The sequence below is a fragment of the Sapajus apella genome, unplaced genomic scaffold (genome assembly GCF_009761245.1).
Source record: "Sapajus apella isolate SASKATOON/1434 unplaced genomic scaffold, GSC_monkey_1.0 scaffold2, whole genome shotgun sequence".
Classification (NCBI taxonomy): Eukaryota; Metazoa; Chordata; class Mammalia; order Primates; family Cebidae; genus Sapajus; species Sapajus apella.
In genome coordinates this window covers 71289591-71316493 of record NW_022436942.1, presented here as the reverse complement: position 1 = coordinate 71316493, position 26903 = coordinate 71289591, and the positions used below count along the sequence as shown (strand labels likewise).

The window sequence follows — 26903 nt, the reverse complement described above, 5'->3', positions numbered from 1 at the left end:
TTTCTGTTTCCAGTGATGAGGAAATGAAAGCCCAGAAGATCAAGCGGACTTGCCCAAGGCTGTTATAACTTGTGGCCAGTGGCCAGTGGAAAGTATTTCATCATAACCAGGACATAGAAATCTGTCCCGAGGAGCACATTCCCTCCAACCTGAGTCACTACCCCGTGTCCTCTGTCTCCAAAGCACCAGATAATCCTGGAGCCTGCAGCCACCCAGCCAGCATTACAAACACGGTCCTGTTCGTCAATACCTCCAGCATTCACTGCTGCAGCCCCAGCCTGGGAATCTTTTACAGACCAATTATAAACCGTAAAACACAGGTTCTCAAAAAGAACAAGAGAGGAGGATTGGGTGACAGTTCAAAACTGGTCACAGAAAAAAACCCACTAAACTATGAAAAAGTAAGAAATTAATTAAATTCACATCTTTTACTTAAAAAATTCCAAGCCCTGAGTAAAGGAATATGAAACAATTCACAGGCTAAATCTTGGCCTACAGTTTTTGTTTTTTGATTTTTGTTTTTTTTTGAGATGGAGCCTTGCTCTGTCTCCCAGGCTAGAGTGCAGTGACGCAATCTCGGCTCACTGCAACCTCCGCCTCCCGGGTTCAAGGAATTCTCCTGCCTCAGCCTCCCCAGTAGCTGGGACTATAGGTGCCCGCCACCATGCATGGCTAATTTCTGTATTTTTAGTAGAGACAAGGTTTGACCATATTGGCCAGGCTGGTTTTGAACTCCTGACCTTGTGATCCACCTGCCTCGGCCTCCCAAAGTGCTGGGATTACAGGTGTGAGCCATCATGCCCAGCCAGCCTACAGTTTTATCATTAAAATATGACACTCTTAGGCCGGGCGCGGTGGCTCAAGCCTGTAATCCCAGCACTTTGGGAGGCCGAGGCGGGTGGATCACGAGGTCAAGAGATCGAGACCATCCTGGTCAACATGGTGAAACCCCGTCTCTACTAAAAATACAAAACATTAGCTGGGCATGGTGGCGCGTGCCTGTAATCCCAGCTACTCAGGAGGCTGAGGCAGGAGAATTGCCTGAACCCAGGAGGCGGAGGTTGCGGTGAGCCGAGATCGCGCCATTGTACTCCAGCCTGGGTAACATGAGCGAAACTCCGTCTCAAAAAAAAAAATATGACACTCTTTTCTGGTTCCAATTCAGGACATATGTGTTTTGCAAAACAACATTATCTTATTATGCCAGCATCTCTCGGTGAGGAGATAGCCCTATTGGTAAATCTGGGTTTGCCATCTCATTTATTCAACAGTGATTTCTTTTCTTTTTTATTTTTGAGTCAGTCCCACGCTGTTGCCCAGGCTGGAGTGCAGTGTTGCAATCTTGGCTCACTGCAGCCTCCATGAGCTCCATCTCATGTGAAAGCTTATCTTTGCCACTCTACCCCCAGTCATACACGCATATCCCACCCTAAGTCAGTCTTTCTTAGCTCTCTCACATCTAAGCTGAGAGCAATCATCTTTGTCAATCTATGGGAAATATAAAGAATGGAGCTAGGAAGACACAAACTCTCAATTACAGATAAAAATCAATGAAGAAGTATTTAAATTGTCTAGGAATACATGGGCTGTGAATTTTTAATGGCAGATGGTACTAAAGGAGAATTTGTTTAGTTGGTTTTATTGGTTCAATGATACATGGTTTAGGAAGACATGTACATACACTAAATAACACTGAGTCCTGTGGTAAGAAGCTTGTGCCAAAAAGACCCTTTTCAGGTCTCTCTTAATTTTCTTTTCAATGAGAAAGCCTTGGTTTGGTGTTTATAAGTCTTTTGTATATTAAACATATATCGTGCAACCTGGCTATAATTGCTTAATTCCAGGAATGTTTCTGTTGATTTTTTTTTCAGATTTTTCTACATAAATAATTATGTCACCATCTGTAACAAAGACAGTTTTATGTCTTCCTTCCTAATCTAAATACTTTTTCATGTCTTATTGCACTAGCTAGGCTAGTATGTTGAACAGGAGTGGTGACACACTTGCCTTGTTCTTGATCTTAAGGGGAAAACTTCCAGTTCCTCACATTTAGGTATGATGTTAGCCACAGGCTTTTTGTCAATGTTCTTTATCAAGTTGAGGAAGTTCCACGCCATTCCTAGTTTGCTTAGAGTTTTTATCATAAATAGGTGTTGGATTTTGTCAAATGCTTTTTCTGAATCTATTGGTTTGAGTAATGATTTTTCTTCTTAATTGATTTTTGAATATTAAACCAGCCTTACACACTTGAATAAATCCCACTTGGTTCTGATGTATAATTTTTTTTTACATGTTGTTAGATTCAACTTGCTAATATTTTGTTGAAGATTTTTGCACCTATATTCATGAGAGCTATTAGTCTATAGCTTTCCTTTCTTACAATGTCTTTGTCTGGTTTTGGTATTAGGGTAATGCTGGCCTCATATAATGAGCTAGAAAGGATTCCTTCTGCTTCTGTTTTCTGGAAGAGATTATAGATAATTGTTATATGCACTATCATGGCTCACTATGGCCTCAACCTCCTGGGTTCAAGTGATCCTTCCACCTCAGCCTCCTGAGTCCTTGGGACTTCAGTCACATGCCACCATGCCCGACTAATATTTTTATTTAGTAGAGACAGGGTCTCCCTATGTTGCCCAGGCTGGTCTTGAACTCCTGGGCTCAAGCAATCTTCCCACCTTGGCCTCCCGAAGTGCTGTGATTATAGGCATGAGCCATGCCTGGCCAATTGGTATCATTTCTTCCTTAAGCATTTGGTGGAATTTACCAGTGAAACCCTCTAGGCATGGTGATTTCTGTTTTGGAAGGTTATTAACAATTGATTCAATTTCCTGACTAGATAGAGGCCCATCTGAGTTATCTAGTTCTTGTGTGAGTTTCGGTAGATTGTATCTTTTAAGAAGTCAGTCCATTTCATCTAGATTATCAAATATGTGAGCATAGAGTTGTTTCATAATATTATTTACTATCATTTTTAATGTCCATGGGAGTCATAATAGAATAATAGCCCTTCATTCATTTCTGATACTAGTAATTTGTGTCTTCTCTTTTTATTAGTATGTCTTTAATGTCTTCCTACTATTTCCTAATCTTGCTGCTTTTTTTTTTTTTTTCCACTATCTGAGCTTTGGGATAATCTTGATTTTTAACAACAGAAATTCTGGTCTCAGACTCTGGTTTCCTGAGTAATAATATCTAGCTAAAAGGAAATAATGTCAGGATGTCAACATTGTTACCTTCTATATAAGGAAAGTGATACAGATTTTTCAGTTACAGTGCAGATAAACACATTTCCTTTTTGCTGTAATCCCAGTACTTTGGAAGGCTGAGGTGGGAAGATTGCTTGAGTCCAGAAGTTCAAGACTAGCCTGGGCAACATAACGAGAAGCCATCTCTATGAAAAATTTAAAAATTACCTGGGTGTGGTGGTGCATGTCTGTGGTCTCAGCTACTCAGAAGGCTGAGGTGGGAGGATCATTTGGGGCCAGCAGGTCAAGGCTCCAAGGAGCCATGATTGCACCACTGCACTCCAGCCTAGGTGACAGAGTGAGACCCTGTGTAAAAAAGAAAAAATCATTTTTAGTGAAAAGTACGTAAGAATGGAAGTATATTTAAATAAAAAATGGAGTTGATAATAACACAGCTTGGTCTGTAGATTTGACAGAAATCACCAAGGTAATAAGCTAGTGAGAAAAATTGGGGGAACACTAAATTAAACCAAACCCTCATGAAGGCCTCTTTGCTGCCTACCAGTTCTGCCTCATGGAGTGAAGCTCCATGGTGCCCAAGAAACCTCATGTTATAACTGTGTCTTGATAATTGGTTAATAAGTTCCAATGTATGTAAGTGATTGATTAAAAATAATAATGAGAAATGATTTGAGGCTTTTTCTAAAATAACTTAGTTACTCTCATTCATTTGAATTCTGATAAACTTTATTTATTTATTTATTTTTATTAAGACAGGATATCACTCTGTATCCCAGGCTGGAGTACAATGGTACAATCATGGTTCACTGTATCCTTAACCTCCTGGGCTCGAGTGATCCTCCCACCTCAGCTTCCCCAGTAGCTGGGACTACAGGCACATGCCGCCACACTCAGCTAATTTTTTTTTTTTAGTAGAGATGAGGTCTTGCTATGTTGCCCAGGCTGGTCTCGAACTCCTGGCTTTAAGCAATCCTCCCACCTCAGCCTTCCAAAATGCTGGGAGTGCAAGCATGAGCCGCTGCTCCCAGTCCAGATAAGCTTTCTTAAGGAAGGAGGAAAGAATGGGATGATACTGTTACAAACTATGTCTTGTCCTGGGTGTGCCCCAGGAAGCATGACACCAGTATGATCACTGTGTGGCAGTAGAAAGAAAGGTGGACCAACTCTCGAGAGATAGAAAGAGCCTTAGCCTGGCACTCAGGGAGATCTGGCTTAGTTCTGGTCCCTGTTACTCTATAGGTATGTGGTTTAAGTATCTACTGCTACATAACAAGCAACTCCAAAACACAGCAGTTTAATATAGTAACCATTTTATTTGTTTAGGGTTCTAGAAGGAATCTGGGCAGGGCTTGGCCAGGCAGTTCTTCTGCTCCTGTGGTGTTAGCTGGAGTCACTCACTCAGCTGCATTCATCTGGCAACTGGGCTGGCATGGAAGGTCCAAGAAGGCTTTATTCACACATCTGATGCCTCAGTCCTCCTCCACTTGGCCTTTTCCTCTCCACGTGGCTGTTTGGGGATTCCTCACTGCATGCTGGTTTCAAGGCAGTTGGACTTCTTATGTGGTGTCTGGCTTTCTGAGGGAGCATTCTAAGCAGTGAAGCGAGAAGGAAGCTGCAGAGGTCTTCAGGACCAGCCCTAAAATTTCACAGCATTGCTTCTGCTACATTCTGCATGTCAACTAGGTTGTGGGACCATTTGAGGTCCAAGGGGAAGGGAATATACCCCACCTCTTGTTGGAGGAGTGGCAAAGTCATATTGCAAAAGAATGTATGTCACAGACAATATTGCTCTAACCACCTTCAGAAATCACACTCCCATGGAGATTTCAGGCTGGGCGTGGTGGCCTATGCCTGCAATCCCAGAACATTGGGAGGCCGAGGCAGGACGATTGAGTGGGCCCAGGAGTTCAAGACCAGCCTGGGCAACATAATGAGACCTCTATCTCTACAAATTATTGTTTTTAATTAGTTGGGTGTGATGGTGTGTGCCTGTAGTCCCAACTAATCGAGAGGCTGAGGTGAAAAGATCACTTGAGCTCAGGAGGTTAAGAAGACAGTGAGCCCTGATCGTACTACTGCACTCTAGCCTGGGCAACAGCGTGACACCCTGTCTCAAAATTAAAAAAAAAAAATTCACTTTTAAGAACTTCAGTTTCAAGCCGGGCGCGGTGGCTCAAGCCTGTAATCCCAGCACTTTGGGAGGCCGAGGCGGGTGGATCACGAGGTCAAGAGATCAAGACCATCCTGGTCAACATGGTGAAACCCCGTCTCTACTAAAAATACAAAAAAAATAAAGAACTTCAGTTTCCTTACCTATAAAATTGGGATGAATAATGCCCACCCCATAGGGTGTCTTTAGTATTAAAAAGGATAACTATACTCCCTCTAGCAGCACAAAGGCTAAAATTTGAGTAATAAAGAGAAACAAAATAATGTATGGAAGATACCACGGCCAATATTATTTGTTTTCTGTTGCTTTCAAATTAGAATGATTTATTTCAAATAGGGGTGGGGGGTATCATTTCTTATAGTATTTTTTGTGATTAAAAAAATTTTTTATTGGCTGGGCACGGAGGCTCATGCCTGTAATCCCAACACTTTGGGAGGCTGAAGCAGGCGGGTCACCTGAGGTCAGCAGTTTGAGACTAGCCTGGCCAACATGGTGAAACCCCATCTCTACTAAAAATACAAAAATTAGCCAGGTGTGGTGGTGCATCTGTAATCCCAACTACTCGGGAGGCTGAGGCAGGAGAATCACTTGAACCCAGGAGGTAGAGGTTGCAGTGAGCCGAGATCCCGCCACTGCACTCTAGCCTGGGCAACAGAGCGAGACTCCATCTCAAAAAAATAATTATTGTGATGATTTTTTTATTGTAGCTGGGACCACAGGTGTGTGCCACCACGCCTGGCTAATTTTTATATTCTTAGTAGAGATGGTGTTTCACCACATTGGCCAGGCTGGTCTTGAACTCCTGACCTCAGGTGACCCACCTGCCTCAGCCTCCCAAAGTGCTGGGATTACAGGCATAAACCACCATGCCCAGCCAAGTTTTTTTTTTTTTCCAGGACATAGTCTCACACTGCCACCCAGGCTGGAGTGTAGTGGCATGATATCAGCTCACTGCAACTTCTGCCTCCTGAGTTCAAGTGATTCTCTTGCCTCAGCCTCCCAAAGCTGGAATTATAGGTACGAACCACCACACCCAGCTGATTTTTGTGTTTTTAGTAGAGATGGAGTTTCACCATGTTAGCCAGGCTGGTTTCGTATACCTGACCTCAAGTGATCCACCCACCTCAGCCTCTCAAAGTGTTGGGATTACAGGCGTGAGTCACCGTGCCCAGCCTGCCATTTAAATCATTTTTAGTGTGTGATTTGGTGGCTTAATTACATGTAGTGTTGTGCAACCATGACTATTTTCCAGACTTTCCTATCACCCCAAACAGAAACTCTGTACTCATTAAAGAATAATTCCATCCCCCATCCCCAATCCCCTGGCAACCTCCAATCTACTTACTGTGTCTATGAATTTGCCTGTTTTATTGATTGATTGATTAATTGATTGATTGTAGAGATAAGGTCTTGCTCTGCTGCCCGGCTGATCTCAAACTCCTGGCCTCATGCAATCCTCCAGCCGTGGCCTCCCAAATTGCTAGGGTTACAGGTGTGAGTGACCACGCCTGGCCTAATTTGGCTGGTGTTTTTTGTTTCTTGCCCTGTCTCATGGCACTGAATTTTGCCTGTTTTATGTAAGTGGAATCATACTTACGATTTGTCCTTTTGGGGCTGACTTGTTTTCTCTGAGGAGGATGTTTCCAAGGTTCGTCCATGTTGTGGCGTATATCACTCCATTCTTTTTTATGGCTGAATAATATTCCATTTTATGAATATACAACATTTGTTCATCCATTCCTCTGTGATAGACACTTTATTTTTCTCCTTTTGGCTTTTGTGAATAGTGCTGCAGTGACTGTTGGCCTCCAAGTATCTGAGTCCCTGTTTTCAATTCTTTGGGGTATATACCCATGTTAACTTTTTGAGGAACCGCAAAACTCTTCTACAGCAGCTGCACCATTTTACATGTCTACCCTATCTATATATGAAGGTTTCAGTTTAAACACGTTCTTATCAACACTGGTTATTTTCACCTTTTAAAAAATTACAGTTATCTATTAGGTATGGCGTGTACCCTCATTGTGGTTTTAATTTGCATTTCCCTAGTGACTAATGGTGATGAGCATCTTTTCCTGTGTTAACTGGTCATTTGTATATTGGAGAAATGTCTATTCAAGTTTTTTTAAAATTTTATTTTTAGATACAGGGTTTCACTCTGTCTCCCAGGCTAGAGTGCAGTGGAGCAATCATAGTTCACTATAACTTTGAACTTCTGAGCTCAAGTGATTCTTCTGCCTTAGCCTCCCAAGAAGCTGGGACTACAGGTGTGTGCCATCTTTCCTGGCTAAATTACTTTGTTTCTTTAGAGATGGGGTCTTGCTATGTTGCCCAGACTGGTCTTGAACTCCTGGTTCAAGCAATCCTCCCACCTCACCCTCCAAAAGTGCTAGGATTACAGGCCTGAGCCACTGCACCCAGCCCTCTATTCAAGTTCTTTATCCACTTTTTAATTGAGTTGCTTGCCTTCATTGTTAAGGTTTAGGAGTTTTATGGGTTGTTTTTTTTTCATATTCTAGATATCAAAACCTTATCAGATATGTGATTTGCAAGTATTTTCTGCTATTCCATAGGTTGTCTATTAGCTTTCTTGATAACATCCTTTAGTGCACAAAAGTTTTCCATTTTAAAGTTGAGTTTATCTACTTTTTTCTTTTATTGCTGATCCTTTTGGTTTCATATCTAAGAATCTATTGCCAAATCCAAGGTCATGAAGATTTACACATACAATGTTACCCCTATGTTTTCTTCTAAGAGTTTTATGGTTTCTCAGTATTATTTTTAAAGACCTTCTTGTTTCATCTTCCCACTCAGTATCAAACCAACCAAGTGCCCAGTTCTTACCACTTCCGTACGTCCTCCTTACCAGAGCCTGCCAATCTTCCTCCTTCCATGAACCTCCTCCACTCTGTCAACTCCTAAGACACTAACAGTGATGACTCTCACCCCCATCACAGTTCCAGAAATGTTCCTGCCTTTCTCATTCTGTCTCAGCATTTCAACCGAGGCCCTGATATATGTACATGTATGTACATGCTGGTGGATGAGTATGTTTAAAAAATACAGCTGAATTGTGAAATACACACATATATTCATTGTTATTAATTATATGCATATATAGTTACAACACCGAATATGAGAAAAAATATCTGAATTTGTATGTAGTTAAGTAGATTGAATGCTATAAGAACTGAATCTTTTTTTTTCTTTTTTTTTTTTCTTTTTTTGAGACAGAATCTCTCACTCTGTTGCCCAGGCTGGAGGTCAATGGTGTGATCTCGGCTCAGTGCAGCCTCTGCCTCCCAGGTACAAGCGATTCTCCTGCCTCAGCCTCCCAAGTAGCTGGGACTACAGGCGCCCACCACAATGCCCAGCTAATTTCTTTTTTTGAATTTTTAGTAGAGACAGGGTTTCACTGTGTGGGCCAGGCTGGTAGGAACTGAATCTTAAACACATCTGTTCTCTAGACCCTGTTGGACAGGGTTCATGAAACCAGACCAGCAAAGACTCATTCCACTATGTTTACCATAGAAGTCAATCCATTTTTTTTTTTTTTTTTTTTTTTGAGGCAAAGTCTCCCTCTCTTGCCCAGGCTGGAGTGCACTGGTGCGATCTCAGCTCACTGCAACCTCCGCCTCCCAGGTTCAAGCAATCTCCTGCATCAGCCTTCCCAGTAGTTGGGATCACAGGTGCCCACCACCATGCCTGGCTAATTTTTGTATGTTTAGTAGAGACAGGGTTTTACCATGTTGGCTAGGCTGGTGTAAAACCCCTGACCTCAAGTGACCCACCCACCTCAGCCTCCCAAAGTGCTGGCATTACAGGTGTAAGCCGCTGAGCCTGGCCAGAAGTCAATCCAAGAATCAAGAGACGGGACAGAATAGTGCTGATGGGGTGCAGGCTCTTTCGCTTCATAGCTGTAAACTAACTAGAATCATCTAACCTCTCTCTCTGTCTCCCTTTCTTCATCTGCGAAATGGAGGTAATACTAATACCTACCTCATAGGTTTGCCGCAAGGACTATGAGAATTAATTTGTACGTAGCATTCAGAACGGTGTCTGCTACGCAGTAAGTTCTCAAGAACTTACTTAGCTAACGTTAAAATGGTATTCCTTAAAATGAGATCTGGATGAGGATGGAAAAACTACATATCAGGTACCATGCTTATGACCTGGGTGATGAAATAATCCGTATACCAAGGCCCCATGACATGCAATTTACCTACATAACAAACCTGCACATGTACCCCTGAACCTAAATTAAAAGTAAATTAAAAAGAGAGAGAGAGAGAGAGAGAGAGAGAGAGAGAGAGAGAGAACTTCACCTCCCACACTCCACTTTTTCTTTTTTAAACACCCTCTGTGTTTTCCACGTGCCAGTTTGGAATTGTAGGGTAGTTGTAAGTGTTCGGTTTTCTTCTTTCTCTCCAGGGGGAAAAATATATAATTTAGCTCAAATCTTTTTTTTTCTCAAAATATTCTAAAAGTGAAAGTAATACAATCTCCAACAAGCCTGTTTGAATGAAAATGAGGTATAATTTGCATGACAAAGATATGTTTCCATTTATAAAGTTCATCAGCAGAATTAATGACAAATAAAGGGAATATCCAATTAAAGGTTCCCATCCATTTAACAATCTTGCTTCACTCTTAGGGCAGGAATTTTAAAAGGAGATGCTTAAGTTGGAAATGATTTAAATATTAAGGTTGGTGGCATTAAAAGGACATGAAATGATCATATTAGAATTCAAGGAAAAGAGATTCTCCAGTAATTTTTGTCATCAGAGTCAAATGCATTTCCCCTCAATCCTAGTTCCACGGGCTTTTTCTTGTTCACCCAAATGAGCTGTCAGGAACTGATGGGTGTCATCATAATCAAAGAAAACAAGTTTGCCCTTTAAAGCAAAAGAGGTAATTTGGCTGAAAGCAAATTGGAAACATTTCATATAACGTTGCATTTCCAGTGGCACTCTCTGAAGAATTCAGGCATTTTGATTTATGCCTGAGAGCTTTGGGGTACAATGGGGAAGATTGTGTTCATTAGCTACCGTGGTCACATTCATCCTGTGACCATGGGCAAAGATCCTTCATCCTCAAGAGAGGCTGAGAAAGCTCCACGGCTGTCCCTAAAACTTTTTTTTTTTTTTTTTGCTAGTGAGATAGGATCTCAGCCGAGAGCAATGACTCATGCCTGCAATCCCACTACTTTGGGAGGTCGAGGTGGGCGGATTACCTGAGGTCAGGAGTTCGAGACCAGCTTGGCCAACATGGTGAAACCCTGTCTCTACTAAAAATACAAAATTAGTCTGGTGTGGTGGGGCACACCTGTAAGCCCAGCTACTCAGGACGCTGAAGCAGGAGAATCACTTGAACCCAGGAGGTGAAGGTTGCAGTGAGCCGATACCACACCATTGCAGTCCGCCGAGATCACGCCATTGCAGTCCAGCCTGGGCGACAAGAGCAAAACTCTGGCTCAAAAAAAAGGAGAGATAGGATCTCACTATGTCACCCAGGCTGGAATGCAATAGTGCGATCACAGCTCACTGCAGCTTCAACCTCTCAGGCTCAGGCAATCCTCCTGCCTCAGCTTCCCAGACCGTAGGGACTACGGGCACCTGCCACCATGATGGACTAATATTTTTTTTAACTCTTTGTAGAGACGACGTCTCACTTTGTTGCCCAGGCTGGTCTTGAACTCCTGGGCTCAAGCAATATTCCTTCCTTGGCCTCCCAAAGTGCTGGGATTATAGATGTGAGCCACCATGCCCAGCCTCCTAAAACTTTGTCTTCAGGAAGAGCCTCAAAGGATCTCATGAGATTCATTAGGGAGCAGGAAGTATGTGTAAACCAAAGTGACTGAAGATAATTCTGTCCTCTGCTCCCAAAGAAGCTTCTGGTTTGTTTTGTTGTTTTTTTTTTGAGACGGAGCTTCGCTCTTGTTACCCAGGCTGGAGTGCAATGGTGCTATCTCGGCTCACTGCAACCTCCGCCTCCTGGGTTCAGGCAATTCTCCTGCCTCAGCCTCCTGAGTAGCTGGGATTACAGGCACACGCCACCATGCCCAGCAAATTTTTGTATTTTTAGTAGAGACGGGGTTTCACCATGTTGACCAGGATGGTCTCGATCTCTTGACCTCGTGATCCACCCGCCTCGGCCTCCAAAAGTGCTGGGATTACAGGCGTGAGCCATCGCGCCCGGCCTGTTGTGTTTTTTTTTTAAGAGACAGGGTCTCACTCTGTTACCCAGGCTGGAGTGCAGTGGCCCGATCATAGCTCACTGCAGCCTCAAACTCCTGGGCTCAAGCAATCCTTCTGTCTCAGCCTCCCAAAGTGTTGGAATTACAGGCGTGAACCAGACACCTGGCCTGATTTTGAATACATTTTGCCTTGCCAGTGAACTAAACACCTTTAGCATCTGATCTGGCCTGCCTTTCTTCTTCGTTCTTATCACTTTAGGTGTTTCTTTGATTCCCTGCCATTCTCTTGGTTTGTTCTTTGGTTTGGTGAGTTGAAGATATCTTCTATGGCTTCAAATATCACTTCCTTCTCCTGGGCAACATAGCAAGACCCCATCTCTACAAAAATAAAAATAAAATAATTAGCTGAGCTTTGTGGCACGTGCCTGTAGTCCCAGCTACTCAGGAGCATGAGGTAGGAGGACTACTTGAGCCCAGGAAGTCGAGATTGCAGTGAGCCATGATCATGCCGCTGCAGTCCAGCCTGGGCGACAGAGTGAGTCCCTGTGTCAAAAATAAAAAAGAGGAAATGGATCATGGGAAGGCCAAGACACCATTGTCCTCTCCAATATAGCGGTCAGAGCTCAATGAGTTGAAAAGTGAGCTCTTTGCCCTCCCCTCCAAACTTCCCCTCCCAATGTCCGCCATCGTTTAAGGGCCACGTCATTCTCTACCAGTCACCCAAACTCAAAACTCTTTCACTCGTCAAGTCCTAATGATTCTTTCTTCAAAACACTTCTCACATCTACAGACAGTATGAAAATAGAAGCGGCACAGGTAACCTGTAAGTAGTAACTTACAGCCTTCATTGGTGTTTCCTTCTTAGGAGGGGGAGAAAGATAGACCGTAAGCAAATAAACAGGTCCATATAGGGATGTGAAATGCTGGTACTTAACCTGGAGAACAAACAGGATAAGGGAGAAGAGATGAAGAAGAATCAGAGCGAGGGATGGGGATGTTATGGGTATGTCCATCGGAGACATGGTGTTGGGGGTGGGCAGACATCCTGAGCAGTAGGTGTATTTTTTTTTTTTTTGAGATGGGGCCTTGCTATGTTGCCTACTCTGTCTTGAATTCCTGGGCTCAAGCGATCTTCCCAGCTAAACCTCTCAAATTGCTGGATTACAGGTGTGAGCCACTGTGCCTGGCCAAGGCAGTAGGTGTTCAATGGTTGCGTCAGAAATCACTAAAGTCCTGGGCTTGAGATTTTCGTTTTCCTGAGTTAATGCTGCTAGGAATTTATTGAGCGTTTACAGCGTGTGGGCCCTGTGCTGGAAGCTTCTCATTGATCCTGAGGACTCCTATTTTACAGCTGAGGAAGTCCAAGGTCTGGAGGATTAAATGAACAGCCCAGAGACCCCCAGCAAGGATTTGAACCCAAGTGGGGCCGTGCAAAGCTAGTACTTTTAGCCATTGTACTATGAAAACAATATAAATTACTGACCTCTGATTGCCCTGTAGATGTTTCTGAAATAGTCTTTTACTATTTATTTTGAAACGGTATCTCACTCTGTTGCCCAGGCTGGAGTATAGTGAAGCAAACTTGGCTTACTATAACCTCTGCCTCCTGGGTTCAAGCGATTCTTGTGCCTCAGCCTCCTGAGTAACTGGGATTACAGGTACACACCACCGTGCCTGGCTAATTCTTTTGTATTTTTAGTAGAGACAGAGTTTCGCCATGTTGGCCAGGCTTGTCTTGAACTCCTGATCTTAGGTGATCCGCCCGCCTCAGCCTCCCAAAGTGCTGTGATTACAAGCGTGAGCTACCACACCTGGCCTGAAACAGTCTTTTAACTAGCTTTTTACTTTGTAATAATTGTAGATTTATAGAAAAGCTGCAAAGATAGCACAGAGAGTGCCCGTATGCCCTCCATTCAGCTCCCCCTAATGTTAACATCTTAGATAACCTCGATATGTTTGTCAAAACCACAAAATTAGGCCCAGCGCAGTGGCTCATGTCTGTAATCCCGACAGTGGGAGGCTGAGGGGGGAGGATTGCTTGAGCCTTGGAGTTCAAGATCAGCCTGGGCAACATAGTGGAGCTCATCTCTACAAGAAGTTAAGAAATTAGCCAGGGATCAAGCACCTGTAGTCCTAGCTACTTGAGAGGCTGAGACAGGAGGATCACTTGAGCCCAGGAGGTCAAGGCTGGAGTGAGCCATGATCACACCACTGCACTCCAGCCAGGGTGACAGCACCTACAAAATTAACGTTGCTACAATGCTATTAAGTAAACTTTAGACTTGGTTTGGACTTAGATTTCTCCAGTTGTTCCACTAATGTCGTTTTTCCACTCTGGAATCCAATCCAAAATACAACATTGCCTTTAATGAAACAGTTTTTAAATTGTATTGTGAAGTTATTTTTCACCACCAACCACCCTACCAAATTTTTTTTTTTTTTTTTTTTTTGAGACGGAGTTTCGCTCTTGTTACCCAGGCTGGAGTGCAATGGCGCGATCTCGGCTCACCGCAACTTCCGCCTCCTGGGTTCAGGCAATTCTCCTGCCTCAGCCTCCTGAGTAGCTGGGATTACAGGCACGCACCACCATGCCCAGCTAATTTTTTGTATTTTTAGTAGAGACGGGGTTTCACCATGTTGACCAGGATGGTCTCGATCTCTTGACCTCGTGATCCACCTGCCTCGGCCTCCCAAAGTGCTGGGATTACAAGCTTGAGCCACCGCGCCCGGCCTCCCACCAAATTTTTTAAATCAATACTTAAAAATGGCTGGGTGCGGTGGCTCAGGCCTGTAATCTCAGCACTTTTGGAGGCAAAGGCAGTTGGACCACTTGAGGTCAGGAGTTTGAGACCAGCCTCGCCAATGTGGCAAGACCCTGTCTCTACTAAAAATGCAATAATTAGTTGGGTGTGTTGGCACATGCCTGTAGTCCCAGTTGCTCAGGAGGCTGAGGCAGGAGAATCACTTAAACCCAGAAGGCGGAGGTTACAGTGAGCCGAGATCACGCCACTGCACTCCAGCCGGGATGACAGAGCAAGACTCTGTCTCAAAAAAAAAAAAAAAAACAAAACAACAACTACTTAAAAATCAGTGAAAATGTGCTGGTCCTAGTCCTGTTAGTCTTACACTGATTTTTGCCCTGACCCTGCCCTGTCCCTGCCTGCTCATAGGCTGCTGCCTGCGGTTCCATTGCTCAGGCTCCCTTATCAGTTGGTTTCCTGCTGGTTCTGGCCAAGGGCAGGAGAAAGAGAGGAAGCAGGGTATTTCTCCGCCCCCACAGTCCCCCTCTTTGACCTGCATTTCCAGCAATGTCTCTAGCTCCTCTGGGAACTGATGGCTGTGGCTCAAGCTTCCCCTGGGTGACCCTGAGTCCCAGGATCACCACCTATTCCTGTGGCGGCTTCCCACCCTTGACAACTGCGGGATGGCTTTATCTTCCCCTGGTTGACCTCTCAACTCTCCCATCACTGACATAACCAGTCTCTGGTTTTAAATCCTTATAATGGCGTCTATTGTCCTGGTGGTCCCTGCCTGGCACAGGTGCCTGAGGCACCTCCACGCTTGGTCTTCCTGCCCTTGTGGCCCTAACACCTCACAAAGCCGAAAGCTGCTTTCAGTGAAAGGTTCCGTGTAAAAGCAACAGAGGACCTACGATGAACTTTCGATGTCAACAGCTGTGGTTTCTGCAGCCCCACTAACCACACAGATGTCTGCACAGCTCCACTAACACCTACGTCTTCCATTTGCAGGATGGCCAGAGACAATAAAAGCACGAGACCCAAATAGTCTACCAAAGTCTCCAACTCTGAGGACGTACAGAAGCACAGAGGGCTGCTCACGAGATGGCTTTAGACGTTCTCGCCATGGCGCCTTTGTACCAGGTCCCCACCATCAGCAGAATAGGGCAAAAGACAGACCCCTCTAAAAGGCCGGCTGACTCACTAAAACCCTTGGTCCCTTCCAAGACCAAACTCACCACCATTGAGGCCAAAAGGATCATGTCTGTCCTGGATGAGGCGATCAACAAGGTGGAGCTGGCGACCCTGCTGTCGTATGTGGCATCCAATCGAGGGGATGTGGAGGGGATGCTGGGGGAGGACATCATGAGGGCAGTGAGAGAGCATGAGGACCTCTGCCAGGTCCTCCTGGACAATGTCAGGTGCCTAAAGGAGAAAGAAAGGCAGCTGCAGGAGCAGGACGAGGCTAAGGAGGAAGGGTGGCTCAGAGACTGCCGCCTCTCCATAGAGCTGCAGAAATCCAGCCTCCCTCCACTTAGGCAGCAGATCAAAGACTCCACCAAGAATGTCCTGAGACTCTTGCTCAGCAACCCTCAAGCTGCCAGTTTCCTGCAGATGCAGACGCAGGGCAGAAGTGCAGAAGCCCAGAGTTTGGTTGACAGCCTGAATGAGCTCCGTGGTTTCCTGTTTGAAAAACTCCTCACTAGTCCCATGGAAGCGAGGGACAAAGCCCAGTTCATACAGGATATCAGTAAACAGAATAGTATGAACCAACAAATCATCGATACTCTTGAAAATGAATTGACGGAGAGGATGAAGGACAGACAAGCAGAGGTATTGTTTCATAGTACTGCTGAAACCGCAGAAGGAGCCACACTGACTGGCCCAGATCTTCTTTTTTTGAGATGGAGTCTCACTCTGTCGTCCAGGCTGGAGTGCAGTGGTGCGATCTCAGACTCATTTTTGATACTAATTTTTGTACTTCTAGTAGAGACAGAAGTTTACCGTGTTGGCCAGGCTGGTCTTGAACTCCTGGTCTCAAGTGATCCTCCCGCCACGGCCTCCCAAAGTGCTGGGATTACAGGCGTGAGCCACCGCACCTGGCCCCCAACTTTTTCTACAAAGGGTCAGATAGTAAATACATTAGGCTTTGTGGACCAGATGGTCTTTGTTGCAATTACTCAGGTCTGCTGTTACGGGGGAAAGCAGCCATATGTAAATGAATGGACTGTGTTAGAACAAAACTTTCCCTAACAAATGCAAGTTTGGATTCGGCCTGTGGGCCATAGTTTGTCGACCCGTGTTCCAGCTGGAGGGTAGAGTGTACCTCAGTCATGAGATAGGAATAAGCCTGGCTAGTTCAGAAACCCAGAGAATGCCAGTGAGCTAGAGGGAAGGGCCAAGATAAGCTGGGAAAGCAGGGGAAGGAGACAGATCACATGGGGACTTTGAGGCCTAATCAAGGAATTTGGTCTTTAGAAGTTTTTAGTTTTAGAGACAAGATCTCGCTCTGTCACCCAGGCTGGAGTCCAGTGGCACGATCATAGCTCACTGCAGCCTTGACCTCCTGGGCGATTCTCCTGCCTTAACTTCTTGTGTAGCTGAAGCTACAGGCATGCACCACCTTGCCTGGCTAATTTTTTAAATTTTTGTAGAGACGGTGTCTCACTATGTTGCCCAGGCTGGTCTCAAACTCCTGGGGCTCAAGAAATCCCCCTCCCTCAGCCTCCCAAGTAGCTATGACTACTGGCACATGCCACCATGCCTGCCTAATTAAGTTTTTTTTAGAAATGGGGTCTCTGGCCAGACGTGGTGGCTCACACCTATAATACCAGCACTTTGGGAGGCCAAAGTGAATGGATCACTTGAGGTCAGGAGTTCGAGACCAGCCTGGCCAACATGGCGAAACCCCGTCTCCACTAAAAAAAAATACAAAAAAATAGCTGGGCATAATGGCTCATGCCTGCAATCCCAGCACTTTGGGAGGCTGAGGCAGGTGGATCACCTAAGGTCAGGAGTTCAAGACGAGCCTGACCAACATGGTGAAACCCCGTCTCTACTAAAAATACAAAAATTAGCCAGGCATGGTGGCAGGCTCCCGTAATCCTAGCTAGTCAGGAGGCTGAGGCAGGAGAATCGCTTGAACCCAAGAAGTGGAGGTTCAAGTGAGCCAAGCTTGCGCCATTGCACTCCAGCCTTTGCAAGAGTGAGACTCCGTCTAAAATAAATAAATACATAAATAAAAGAAAATGAATACAAAAAAGAAATGGGGTCTCACTCTGTTACTCAGGCTGGTCTCAAACTCCTAGCTTAGAGATCCTCCAGCCTCCGCCTCCTGAGTAGCTAGGATTATAGGCATACCACCGTACCAGCTAGAAGAATTTTTTTAAGAAGGGAAATGTGGGCATGGTGGCTCATGCCTGTAATCCCAACACTTTGGGTGGCCAAGGCAGGTTGATCACTTGAGCTTAGGAGTTTGAGACCAGCCTGGGTAACATAGTGAAGTCCCGTCTCTACATAAAAGACAAAATTAACTGGGCATGGTGGTACACACCTGTAGTGCCAGCTACTCAGGAGGCTGAGGTGGGAGGGATCACTTGAACCCAGAAGGGGAGGTTGGAGGTGGCAGGGAGCTGAGACACACCACTGTACTCCAGCCTGGGCTACAAAGAAAGACCCTATCTCAAAAAAGAAAAAAGGGGAATGGTAGCATGATCCTAAACCTAGTAATAATCATCTTGGACACATACAGTGTATTTGTTTTACATACATTTTCTCTCTAAATCTTTACAAAAACGCTGTGAGATGGTGTATAAGTACAGGTTTGGCTGCAATGACAGAGACACCCAAAATAGCTGTGGCTTAGTCAAGACAGCCATGTATTTCTCTGTAGTAGAAACGCCGGAGCTGGCGTGGCATCTCTGCTTCCCAAGTTGTCAGGGGGTCTGGCTTCTTCGACGTGACTTCTCTACTCACCCCCACATGGGACTTCTGCCTGTGGGTCAGGATGGCGGCTCCAGCTTTCCCCATCATGTGGCCCCGGTCCAGCCAGCAGGAAGGAGGAAAGGGGAGGAGAGGGCTTGGTTCCACCCCTTAAGGACACATGTGGAGGTCCCACACAGAACTTCCACGCACATCTTGTAGCCACACCCAGCAGAGAGGGGTGCTAGGAGGGACCGACTGCCTGTCACCCTGTTCTCCTACACATTCTAGCCCGCAGCCTCTCTGGGGAGAGCCCCCCTCTCTGGGGGCTAGCCAGGCTGCACTGTGCAGCACTTCTCTTTCTCTCCCCCACCACTGACAAGAGGTTCAAGGCACTGGCAAGCTATTCACTGCCCTCCCTCCCCCAGGTGCTAGGTTGGGTGCTTCTCACTGAATTTGTCCTTTAAAGCATTCAACTGACTTTGTGGATAACATATCTTTGTGTGATTTGTGTGGTCTTGAGAGATCTGGCTCCATAAGAAAAAGGGGGACCTTGTCTCTTTCAGCCTGCCACTGTGTCCCCAGTGAGCCTGTCCAAAAGAGGGGCATGATGTATACTTGCTGAGTGGACAGGTGACGGGCTTCTGGGCCCTTGGGCAGGGAGGTCACTGGTAAGGTGGGAGGAGCATCCTCTAGGAATAGGCAGAGGGACACAGGTGGCCCTGCAGGTCTCATTGGGGTGCTGGAACCCGAAGGGGCTTCACCTTGGGCTAACTTGGGGTCAGATGCCATTTTTGCCAGGTGAGCAAATTTCATGTCATTGAACCTCAGTGTACGATGAAGTAGAGACACCAATCAGGGAGGTGGTGGGGAGTCTACCAGGAGAGCTGTGACTGCTGAGCATACTCCCATGCCTGGTGCCTAGAGCCTTCATGCAGGACAGGCTTGCCCCAGAGGTGCCGCCTCCCTGCCCCCAGTGTGCAGGAAGTGAGCAGATGCCCGGCGAGCCTGCTGCCGGCTGACCCAAGCCCAAGACTGTGGCGTGAGCAGCCATAGCACCACCGTGCTCAGATGGAGACTCTAGTGTTTGTGAGAAGCCTTGAGAGCTTCTTTACAAAACTGCCTCATCCTCCACCACATTCCTCTTCTAGAATCCACCCAAGGCAGGGAACAAGCCAGGTATGGGCCCTTGAGAGACAGCCTGGTGGCAATCCCTTCAGTCAGTGTTTGTCATACACATTCATGTATCCCACCAAGTGTCTCTGCCAGCCGGGCCTCCCCTGCCGTGTCCTCAGGAGAAGCATCACTGCCGTCCCAGTCCTCCCCTGTGGACTCGATCCAACAGGCTTGTACTCTTCATTTGTGCAAAGAAATAGTGGTGGCTCCAGGTCAGACAAACCTGGCTTCAGACCCCAGCTCAGCTGGGCAACCACAGACAGATGAAGCCACCTCCTTGAGCCTCAGTTTTCTTGTCTGTAATCAGGCTATCCCTGACCTCCGTTGTGGGGTTGGGGTTATGATTAAAGAGATAACACATGTGGCATGCCCGGCCCCAAGGGAGGGTACAGTGGTGCCACCCTCTGGTGACTGTCAGTGGGCATGGACGTGTTTTTTTCTGAGATAGAATCTCACTCTGTCACCCAGGCTGGAGTGCAGTGGTGTGATCTCTACTCACTGCAACCTCCACTTCCCATGTTCAAGCGAATCTCCTCTCAACCTCCTGAGTAGCTGGGCTTACAGGCGCTCACCACCACGCCCAGCTAATTTTTGTATTTTTAGTAGAGACAGGATTTCATCATGTTGGCCAGGCTGGTCTCAAACTCCTGACCTCAGGTGATCCACCCACCTCAGCCTCCCAAAGTATTGGGATTACAGGCATGAGCCACTGTGCCCGGCTGGGCATGGAGGTATTAACGGAGCCCTTTCTCTTCCTGGCTCAGATGGAAAAGGAGAACTTTGTGATCCAAGAACTGAAAAACCACTTGCACCAGGTGCTCAAGTTCTCAGAAAACAGCCTCCTTCGCACTAAGCAGGAGGCCGAGAAGCAGCAGAGGGCCGACTTCCGCGCGTCGCAGGCCAGGGTGGCCAAGATCCAGCAGGAGATCCTGCAGCTGCAGTCACAGGTTTTCAGCCTGGTCATGGAGAACCGGGAGGCGGAGCAGGCGCTGAGGAAGGTGCCAGGGGAAGCACGGAGGATGGGCCAGTGGGGTCCCTGGGGCAGGGGAGGGGTGGGACTGTACCGTCACTCCTGGAGGTCCAGCAGTCTTGGGCAGGGCAGGGCAGGGCAGGGCTGCACCAGCTACTCAGGAAGCAGCTTGGTGGAGGGGAAGAGCACAAGAGCAGGGAAGGCCCAAACCTAAGCCAGTGTCCCCTGGGAGGCAGGAGGGGCAGCACACAGGCCTGGGGATGGGGGACAGAGAAACTGGGACCCTGTCCCAGCGTTGCTGCGTGCCAGCTTTGTGGCCCTAGGCAAGTTCCTCAACTCTTCAGACCCCACAAGGATGATACCCACATCATCGGAGGCTGGTGCCGTGCAAAGGAATAAAGAAGTAGTACGTGGAGCTCAGGGAAATTACACAACTCCCACCCAGCTGCCAATTTCATACCTCGGAAACGAAAATGCTAACATTGGTCTTCATGGTTGTTACATGGGATGGTAGTGAGAGAGCTGGTGCGTAGTAGGTGTTCAATAAATATCATTTCTGGCTGGGTAAGGTGGCTCATGCCTGCAATCCCAACACTTTGGGAGGCTGAGGCTGCAGTGAGTTGTGATCGCACCACTACACTCCAGCCTGGGCAACAACAAGACCCTGTCTGTACAAAAAATAAAAGATAAATTAGTCAGGCGCTATGGTGTGTGCCTATAGTCCCAGCTACTTGGCAGGCTGAGGCAAGAGAATTGTTTTAGCCCAGGAGTTTGGAGGCTGCAGTGAACTATGACCACTCCACTGCACTCCAGCCAGGGCAACAGAGTGAAACCTTGTTTCTTTAAAAAAAAAAAAAAAAAAAGTCTTATCTCCATTTGCCTTCTCCTTTATCACCTCATCTAAGACCCAGGCCTAGCACACATCCAACTTCCAAATCTTTTTCCTCGTAAAAGGCACCCTTTCTAATACTTGTCCCCAGTCTCTTAGTGTCACACTCTAGAGCATCTGATGGAAGCCTTTGGCCTCTCCCCCAGAAAGAAGGCACAGATGCACATACACATCCTGGTAGACAGTTCCCCGGGGAGCCCAGGCCCCCTGAAGCCGGCCTACCCATGGCGCCCAAGCTAAGCGCTCTTGCTCTGTAGAATTAATGGGCTGATTTTTTTTTTTTTTTCAAGAGACAGAGTCTCACTCTGTCACCCAAACCAGAGTGCAATGGAGTGATCAAAGCTCACTTCAGCCTCCAAATCCTGGGTTCAAGTGATCCTCCCATCTCAGCCCTCATGAGTAGCTGGGAATACTGGTGCACACCACCACATCTGGCTAATTAAAAATTATCGTTATGCCGGGCGCGGTGGCTCACGCCTGTAATCCCAGCACTTTGGGAGGCCGAGGCGGGTGGATCACGAGGTCAAGAGATCGAGATCATCCTGGTCAACATGGTGAAACCCCGTCTCTACTAAAAATACAAAAATCAGCTGGGCGTGGTGGCGCGTGCCTGTAATCCCAGCTACTCAGGAGGCTGAGGCAGGAGAATTGCCCGAACTCAGGAGGCGGAGGTTGCGGTGAGCCAAGATCGCGCCATTGCACTCCAGCCTGGGTAACAAGAGCGAAACTCCGTCTCAAAAAAAAAAATTATCGTTATTTTTTGTGGAGACAGGGTTTTGCTATGTTGCCCAGGCTGGTCTAGAACTTGCGGCCTCAAGCAATTCTCCCATTTGGCCTCCCAAAAGGTTGGGATTACAAGTGTGAGCCACTGTGGCCAGCCTGTTTATTTTTAATTTAGGTGAAACAACATAGTATAAAACCATTTTAAAGTGAACAATTCAGTGGCATTTAGTATCTTCACAGCCCCCACTTCCACCACTTCTATCCAGTTCCAAAACATTGTCACCTCAAAATAAAACTCCATATCTGTTAAGAAGTTACTCCCTATTCCCTTCTTCCCCTGTCCCTGGCAATCACTAACGTGCTTTCTGTCTCTGTGGATTCATTTATTCTGGACACTTCGTATGAATGGAATCCTCCATGGCCTTTGCATCTGCCATCTTTCACTTAGCACCATGTTTTCAAGGTTCAGCCATGTTGTAGCATGGATCAGTGCTTCATTGTTTTTTCTGGTGGCAATAATCTTTTACAAGCAGGGTTAGATCATGTCCCTCCACTACATCACCCAGTGGCTTTGCCTCAGCCTCCCCTGAGAATACAGCCTCCTCTTGCTGACACTCCCTCTGTGACACAGCCTTTCCCTGGGACCTTGTTGGGGTCCACTTCCCTCCTGGCCCCTCCCTTCTAGCCACACTGGCTCAATTTCTGTCCTTTAATTTTTTTCTATTTCTTTTTTTGAGACAGTCTCCCTCTGTCACCCAGGCTAGCCTGTGGTGGTGTGATCACAGATCACTGCAACCTCCACCTCCTGGGTTCAAGTGATTCTCCTGCCTCAGCCTCCCGAGTAGCTGGGATTACAGTTGTGCACCACCATGCCCAGCTAATATTTGTATTTTTAGTAGAGATGGGGTTTTGCCATATTGGGAGCCACGCTAGTCTCAAACTCCTGGCCTCAAATGATCTGCCTGACTCAGCCTCCCAAAGTGCTGGGATTACAGGTGTGAGTCATCACACCGGGCCGATTTCTGTCCTTTAAATAGCACAAGCTTGTTCCTACCTCAGGGCCTTTGCACCTGCTCCTTTGTCTGCCTAGGATGTCCTGGAACCAGGCTGCTGGCTTCAAATTCAGGCTCTGCCACACATTAGCTCTATCACCTTGGGCAAGTGAGATAGCATGTCTGAGCCTCAGTTTCCTCACCTGTGAAATGGAGAAAAGGGAACCTCCTTGTGCGGGTTCAATAGGTGAGGCATGTAAAGCACCTGCCACAGTGATGCAGAGGGTGCTCGGTGCTGTTGATTGTTCGTATTATTCCATCAAACAATGACGAATTGAATCTTTTCTAGAAGAAATATAAAGTGGAAACAGAAATCGAGAACTGGATCCAGAAATATGATACCGAGATGGGTGAGAAGCAGGTATTTGTCACTGAATAAGTCTCTCTCGCATGCTTTTTCCAAGACCCTCTAGGGATGGGAGGAATGGGAGGAGCAGCCTTGGAATGGTCAACAGAGGGGGCAAACTTCTGAGCGTCTCTGGGGAGAGTACCTCCCTTTGTTTAAAGGGTTTGTCCCGCCTGGGGCAGAGCAAGAGGTGGGAAAGAAAAGAGCCAGAAGCTGCAAGGCCAGGTGTAGTGGCTCACACCTGTAATCCTAGCACATTGGGAGGCCGAGGTCAGAAGTTCGCTTGAGCTGAGGAGTTCAAGACCAGCCCGGGCAACCGAGGAAGACCCCGTCTCTTTTAAAAAAAAAAAAAAAAAAAAGAAAGTGATTGGCTAGGAGAAAGCCCTGACACTGGGCCTAATGATTGTGGCTCCATCTAGTGTCCACATCCCATAGTCCTCTGGCTGGGCTCCGCCCAGTCTGGGCCTCCTCCCTGCAGGCTTAGATGGGAGCCTGCCTCCACCGCGTCAGTCACTCAGCCAGTTTTTATTGAGCATCTGAGATATGCCAGCTGTGTGGCCTTAAGCAAGGGACTTGACCTTCCCGAGCTGTTTCTGCATCTGATCAGCAGAGGCAATAGTTCCCATCTTGGGACCATGGTGGGGATTCAGTGAGACTTCATGGCTGCAAGTGTGTGTGCCCCGTACAGGGTCTGGCCGGCCTGGAGGAAGTGCCCAGGGGGTGGTAACCTTCAAATCGAGACACCCCCAAGCCCTTCACCCAGCCATGGGATAACATTGGTGGCCCATGGCTCCGACCTAGGGGCCAGGGAGGCCGGGGGACCACTGGAGGTAACATGAGCTGGAGTGAGCCAAAGCCAGGTGTGCTCTTAAGGGCAAGTCAGAGACTTGTCCTGTGCAACAATCAGGGCCCGGAGAGGGCAGCTTCGTAGGCTGGGGCTCTCATTTCTCTGGGCCCCATGAGGCTTGTGGGTTGGTTGCAGGCAGGGACCTTATCCACCCAGCTCTGTGTCCTCTGGTGGTACTCTGCTTATTGTAGATGCTGGGAAAACATCAGTGGAAGGAAGGAAAACAGGTGTAAATGACAGCAGGAGAGGCTGCAGTTAGACATGAGGAAGAACTCTGGGGCTCTCTTTGAAGCCTGAGAAAGCGCCTTCTACTTTGGTGTTTTGTATAACAGGCTGCTTTAGGGCAGCAGCTTCCATTTCTTGTGTCCCCACTGTGTGCCTGGCACGATGTCCAGTACATTGTGTCCAATGGGTCATTTCATCCTAGAAACAGCCCCTGGGTTTGGAATCGTCCCCATGTTTCAGATGAGGAAAAAAGGTGAAGTCAGTTGAGGTGTGGCAAAGCTGGGACTTAAGTCTGCCCAACTCACGAGCCCGTGTTCTTTTCCTGTTCCTGAAATTATTTTAGTCAGGTCCTTCCTAGAGGTAGGATGGAGCCCATCCCCTCTCCCCATCCATCTCATTGGGACCAAGATGCTGAACAGCTTAGCTTAGGGGCATCGCTGGAGCAGAAGCCCATTTGGGAAGGGTGGGAGGGTCTTGGGGAGGAGGGTGGTGACCCCAGTCCCACCCCTCTCCGAAGGAGGAGTTCGAGGATCTGGAAGCTGTTCACAGGGAGGAGAAGATCACGCTGGAGGAGCTGAAGCGGAAGCACCAAGTGCTGGTGGAGGAGTTTGTGCAGATCCGGGAAGAGCAGGAGATCAACTCCAAGAAAAGGATGGAGGCAGAGCAGGAGATGGTGCACATGGTGCGGGCGGCCACACTTATCCAGGCCGTATGGAAGGGCTACCTGGTGCGCTCCCTGCTCAGATCCAGGAAGAAACGGGGCAAGGGCAAAGCAAAGGACAAGGAGAAGGGCAAGGAGAAAGGCAAGGGCAAGAAATGAGCTCTCCACCCCAGCCTGCTTCTGACCCTCATCCTCCCAGAGACCAGCCTCGGAAGCCGCCAGGATGGACAGCACTAGATTCATGACTTTCATGATGTTTTTATTGAATGAATTAAAAAGCATTTGAAGCCACATTGAGGGGAACATTCTACAAATACATCTCTTTACCCGGGGCTGTGGGCTGTGTATGTCCAGCTCACAGGTGCTGTTTCTGCGAGGAGCGTGCAGCCTGAGGTGTCAGCCCAGACATGATGGTTCCTTACTTCAGCCTTAGCGGGAAACCAGACCCCAGCTGCAGCCCAGGAGCCGCCATAGCCATGATGGACACATCACCCACCAGGGCAGCAGGGTGTGGGTCACAGTTGCCCATAGCGGGCACAGAGGCAGGCAGGGAACTCCAGGAGGAGCAGGGCTTAGGTTTCAGGCTGCCCCTGATCCTGCTGTGGGATTAATTTGCCTGCAACTTCCCCAACTCCAGCACTGAAAGCTCAGGGGGAGTCCTGAGGTCATCACAGCCCTCAGCCTCACATTCCAGGGAGTTGAACAATTACCTAAAACAACATTTTGAATTTTTTTTTTTTTGAGACAGAGTTTCGCTCTTGTTACCCAGGCTGGAGTGCAATGGCGCGATCTCGGCTCACCGCAACCTCCTCCTCCCGGGTTCAGGCAATTCTCCTGCCTCAGTCTCCTAAGTCGCTGGGATTACAGGCACACGCCACCATGCCCAGCTGATTTTTTGTAGTTTTAGTAGAGACGGGGTTTCACCATGTTGACCAGGATGGTCTCGATCTCTTGACCTTGTGATCCACCCGCCTCGGCCTCCCAAAGTGCTGGGATTACAGGCGTGAGCCACCGTGCCCGGCAACATTATTTTTTAATATGTAAAAAGTTTTTAGGCCAGGGGCGGTGACTCACACCTGTAATCACAGCACTTTCGGAGGCTGAGGCAGGCAGATCACTTGACCTCAGGAATTTAAGACCAGCTTGGGAAACACGGCAGAACCCCATGTTTTATTTTTTGTCTACAAAAAATAAAAACATTAGCTAGGCATGGTGGCACACACTGGTAGTCCCTCCTACTTGGGAGGCTGAGGTAGGGGGACTGCTTGAGTCTGGGAGGGTTGAGGTTGCAGTGAGCTGAGATTATGGGGCAGAGCAAGACCTTGTCTCAAACAAAAAAATGTGTAGAGACAGGGTCTCACTCTGTTGCCTAGGCCAGTCTCAAACTCCTGACCTCAACTGACCCTCCTGCCTTGGCCTCCCAAAGTGCTGGGCTTACGGGCATGAGCCACCACACCTGGCCTGAACAATTATTTTTAAATTATTTGTTGGCATTTAAAAAACTGAGGGCCTACCACTTTCTCCAACTTTCTCCCTTTTCTGGGAAGAAATCTAATTATCCAGATACCCCAGGCATGCACATCTTCTAGGGTTCAGCAGCAGCAGCTCTCTTTAGATAGTAGAGAGTAGGTTGCCCCTGTCCCCACCACCCCCAACTGCCTTCCAGACACCACAGCCTGGTGTCAGTTACCCTTTTGTATTGCCTGGGGCTATGGCCAGATTTTACTGTAGTTGGGAGGAAAGAGAGGTCAATCTTTTTCTTTCTTTTTTTTTTTTTTTT

The 26903-nt window shown here is 47.2% G+C and overlaps 1 protein-coding gene across 2 annotated transcripts in view; it reads left to right on the top strand.

Annotated features, from left to right (window-relative positions):
* Positions 1 to 25457, top strand: part of IQCD (IQ motif containing D) — a 30813-nt gene extending 5356 nt beyond the window's left edge. Inside the window, exons 2-5 of one of the 2 annotated variants that reach the window (XM_032240486.1) lie at positions 15325 to 16146; positions 20175 to 20408; positions 23337 to 23405; positions 24980 to 25457. In XM_032240486.1, coding sequence (XP_032096377.1) covers positions 15418 to 16146; positions 20175 to 20408; positions 23337 to 23405; positions 24980 to 25282 — 1335 coding nt within the window. In that variant the 5' untranslated portion in view covers positions 15325 to 15417 and the 3' untranslated portion in view covers positions 25283 to 25457. Of the gene's footprint in view, positions 1 to 15324; positions 16147 to 20174; positions 20409 to 23333; positions 23406 to 24979 lie in introns of both variants that reach the window. The other variant, XM_032240485.1, reaches the window with a different exon arrangement.
* Positions 25458 to 26903: the final 1446 nt, after the last annotated feature.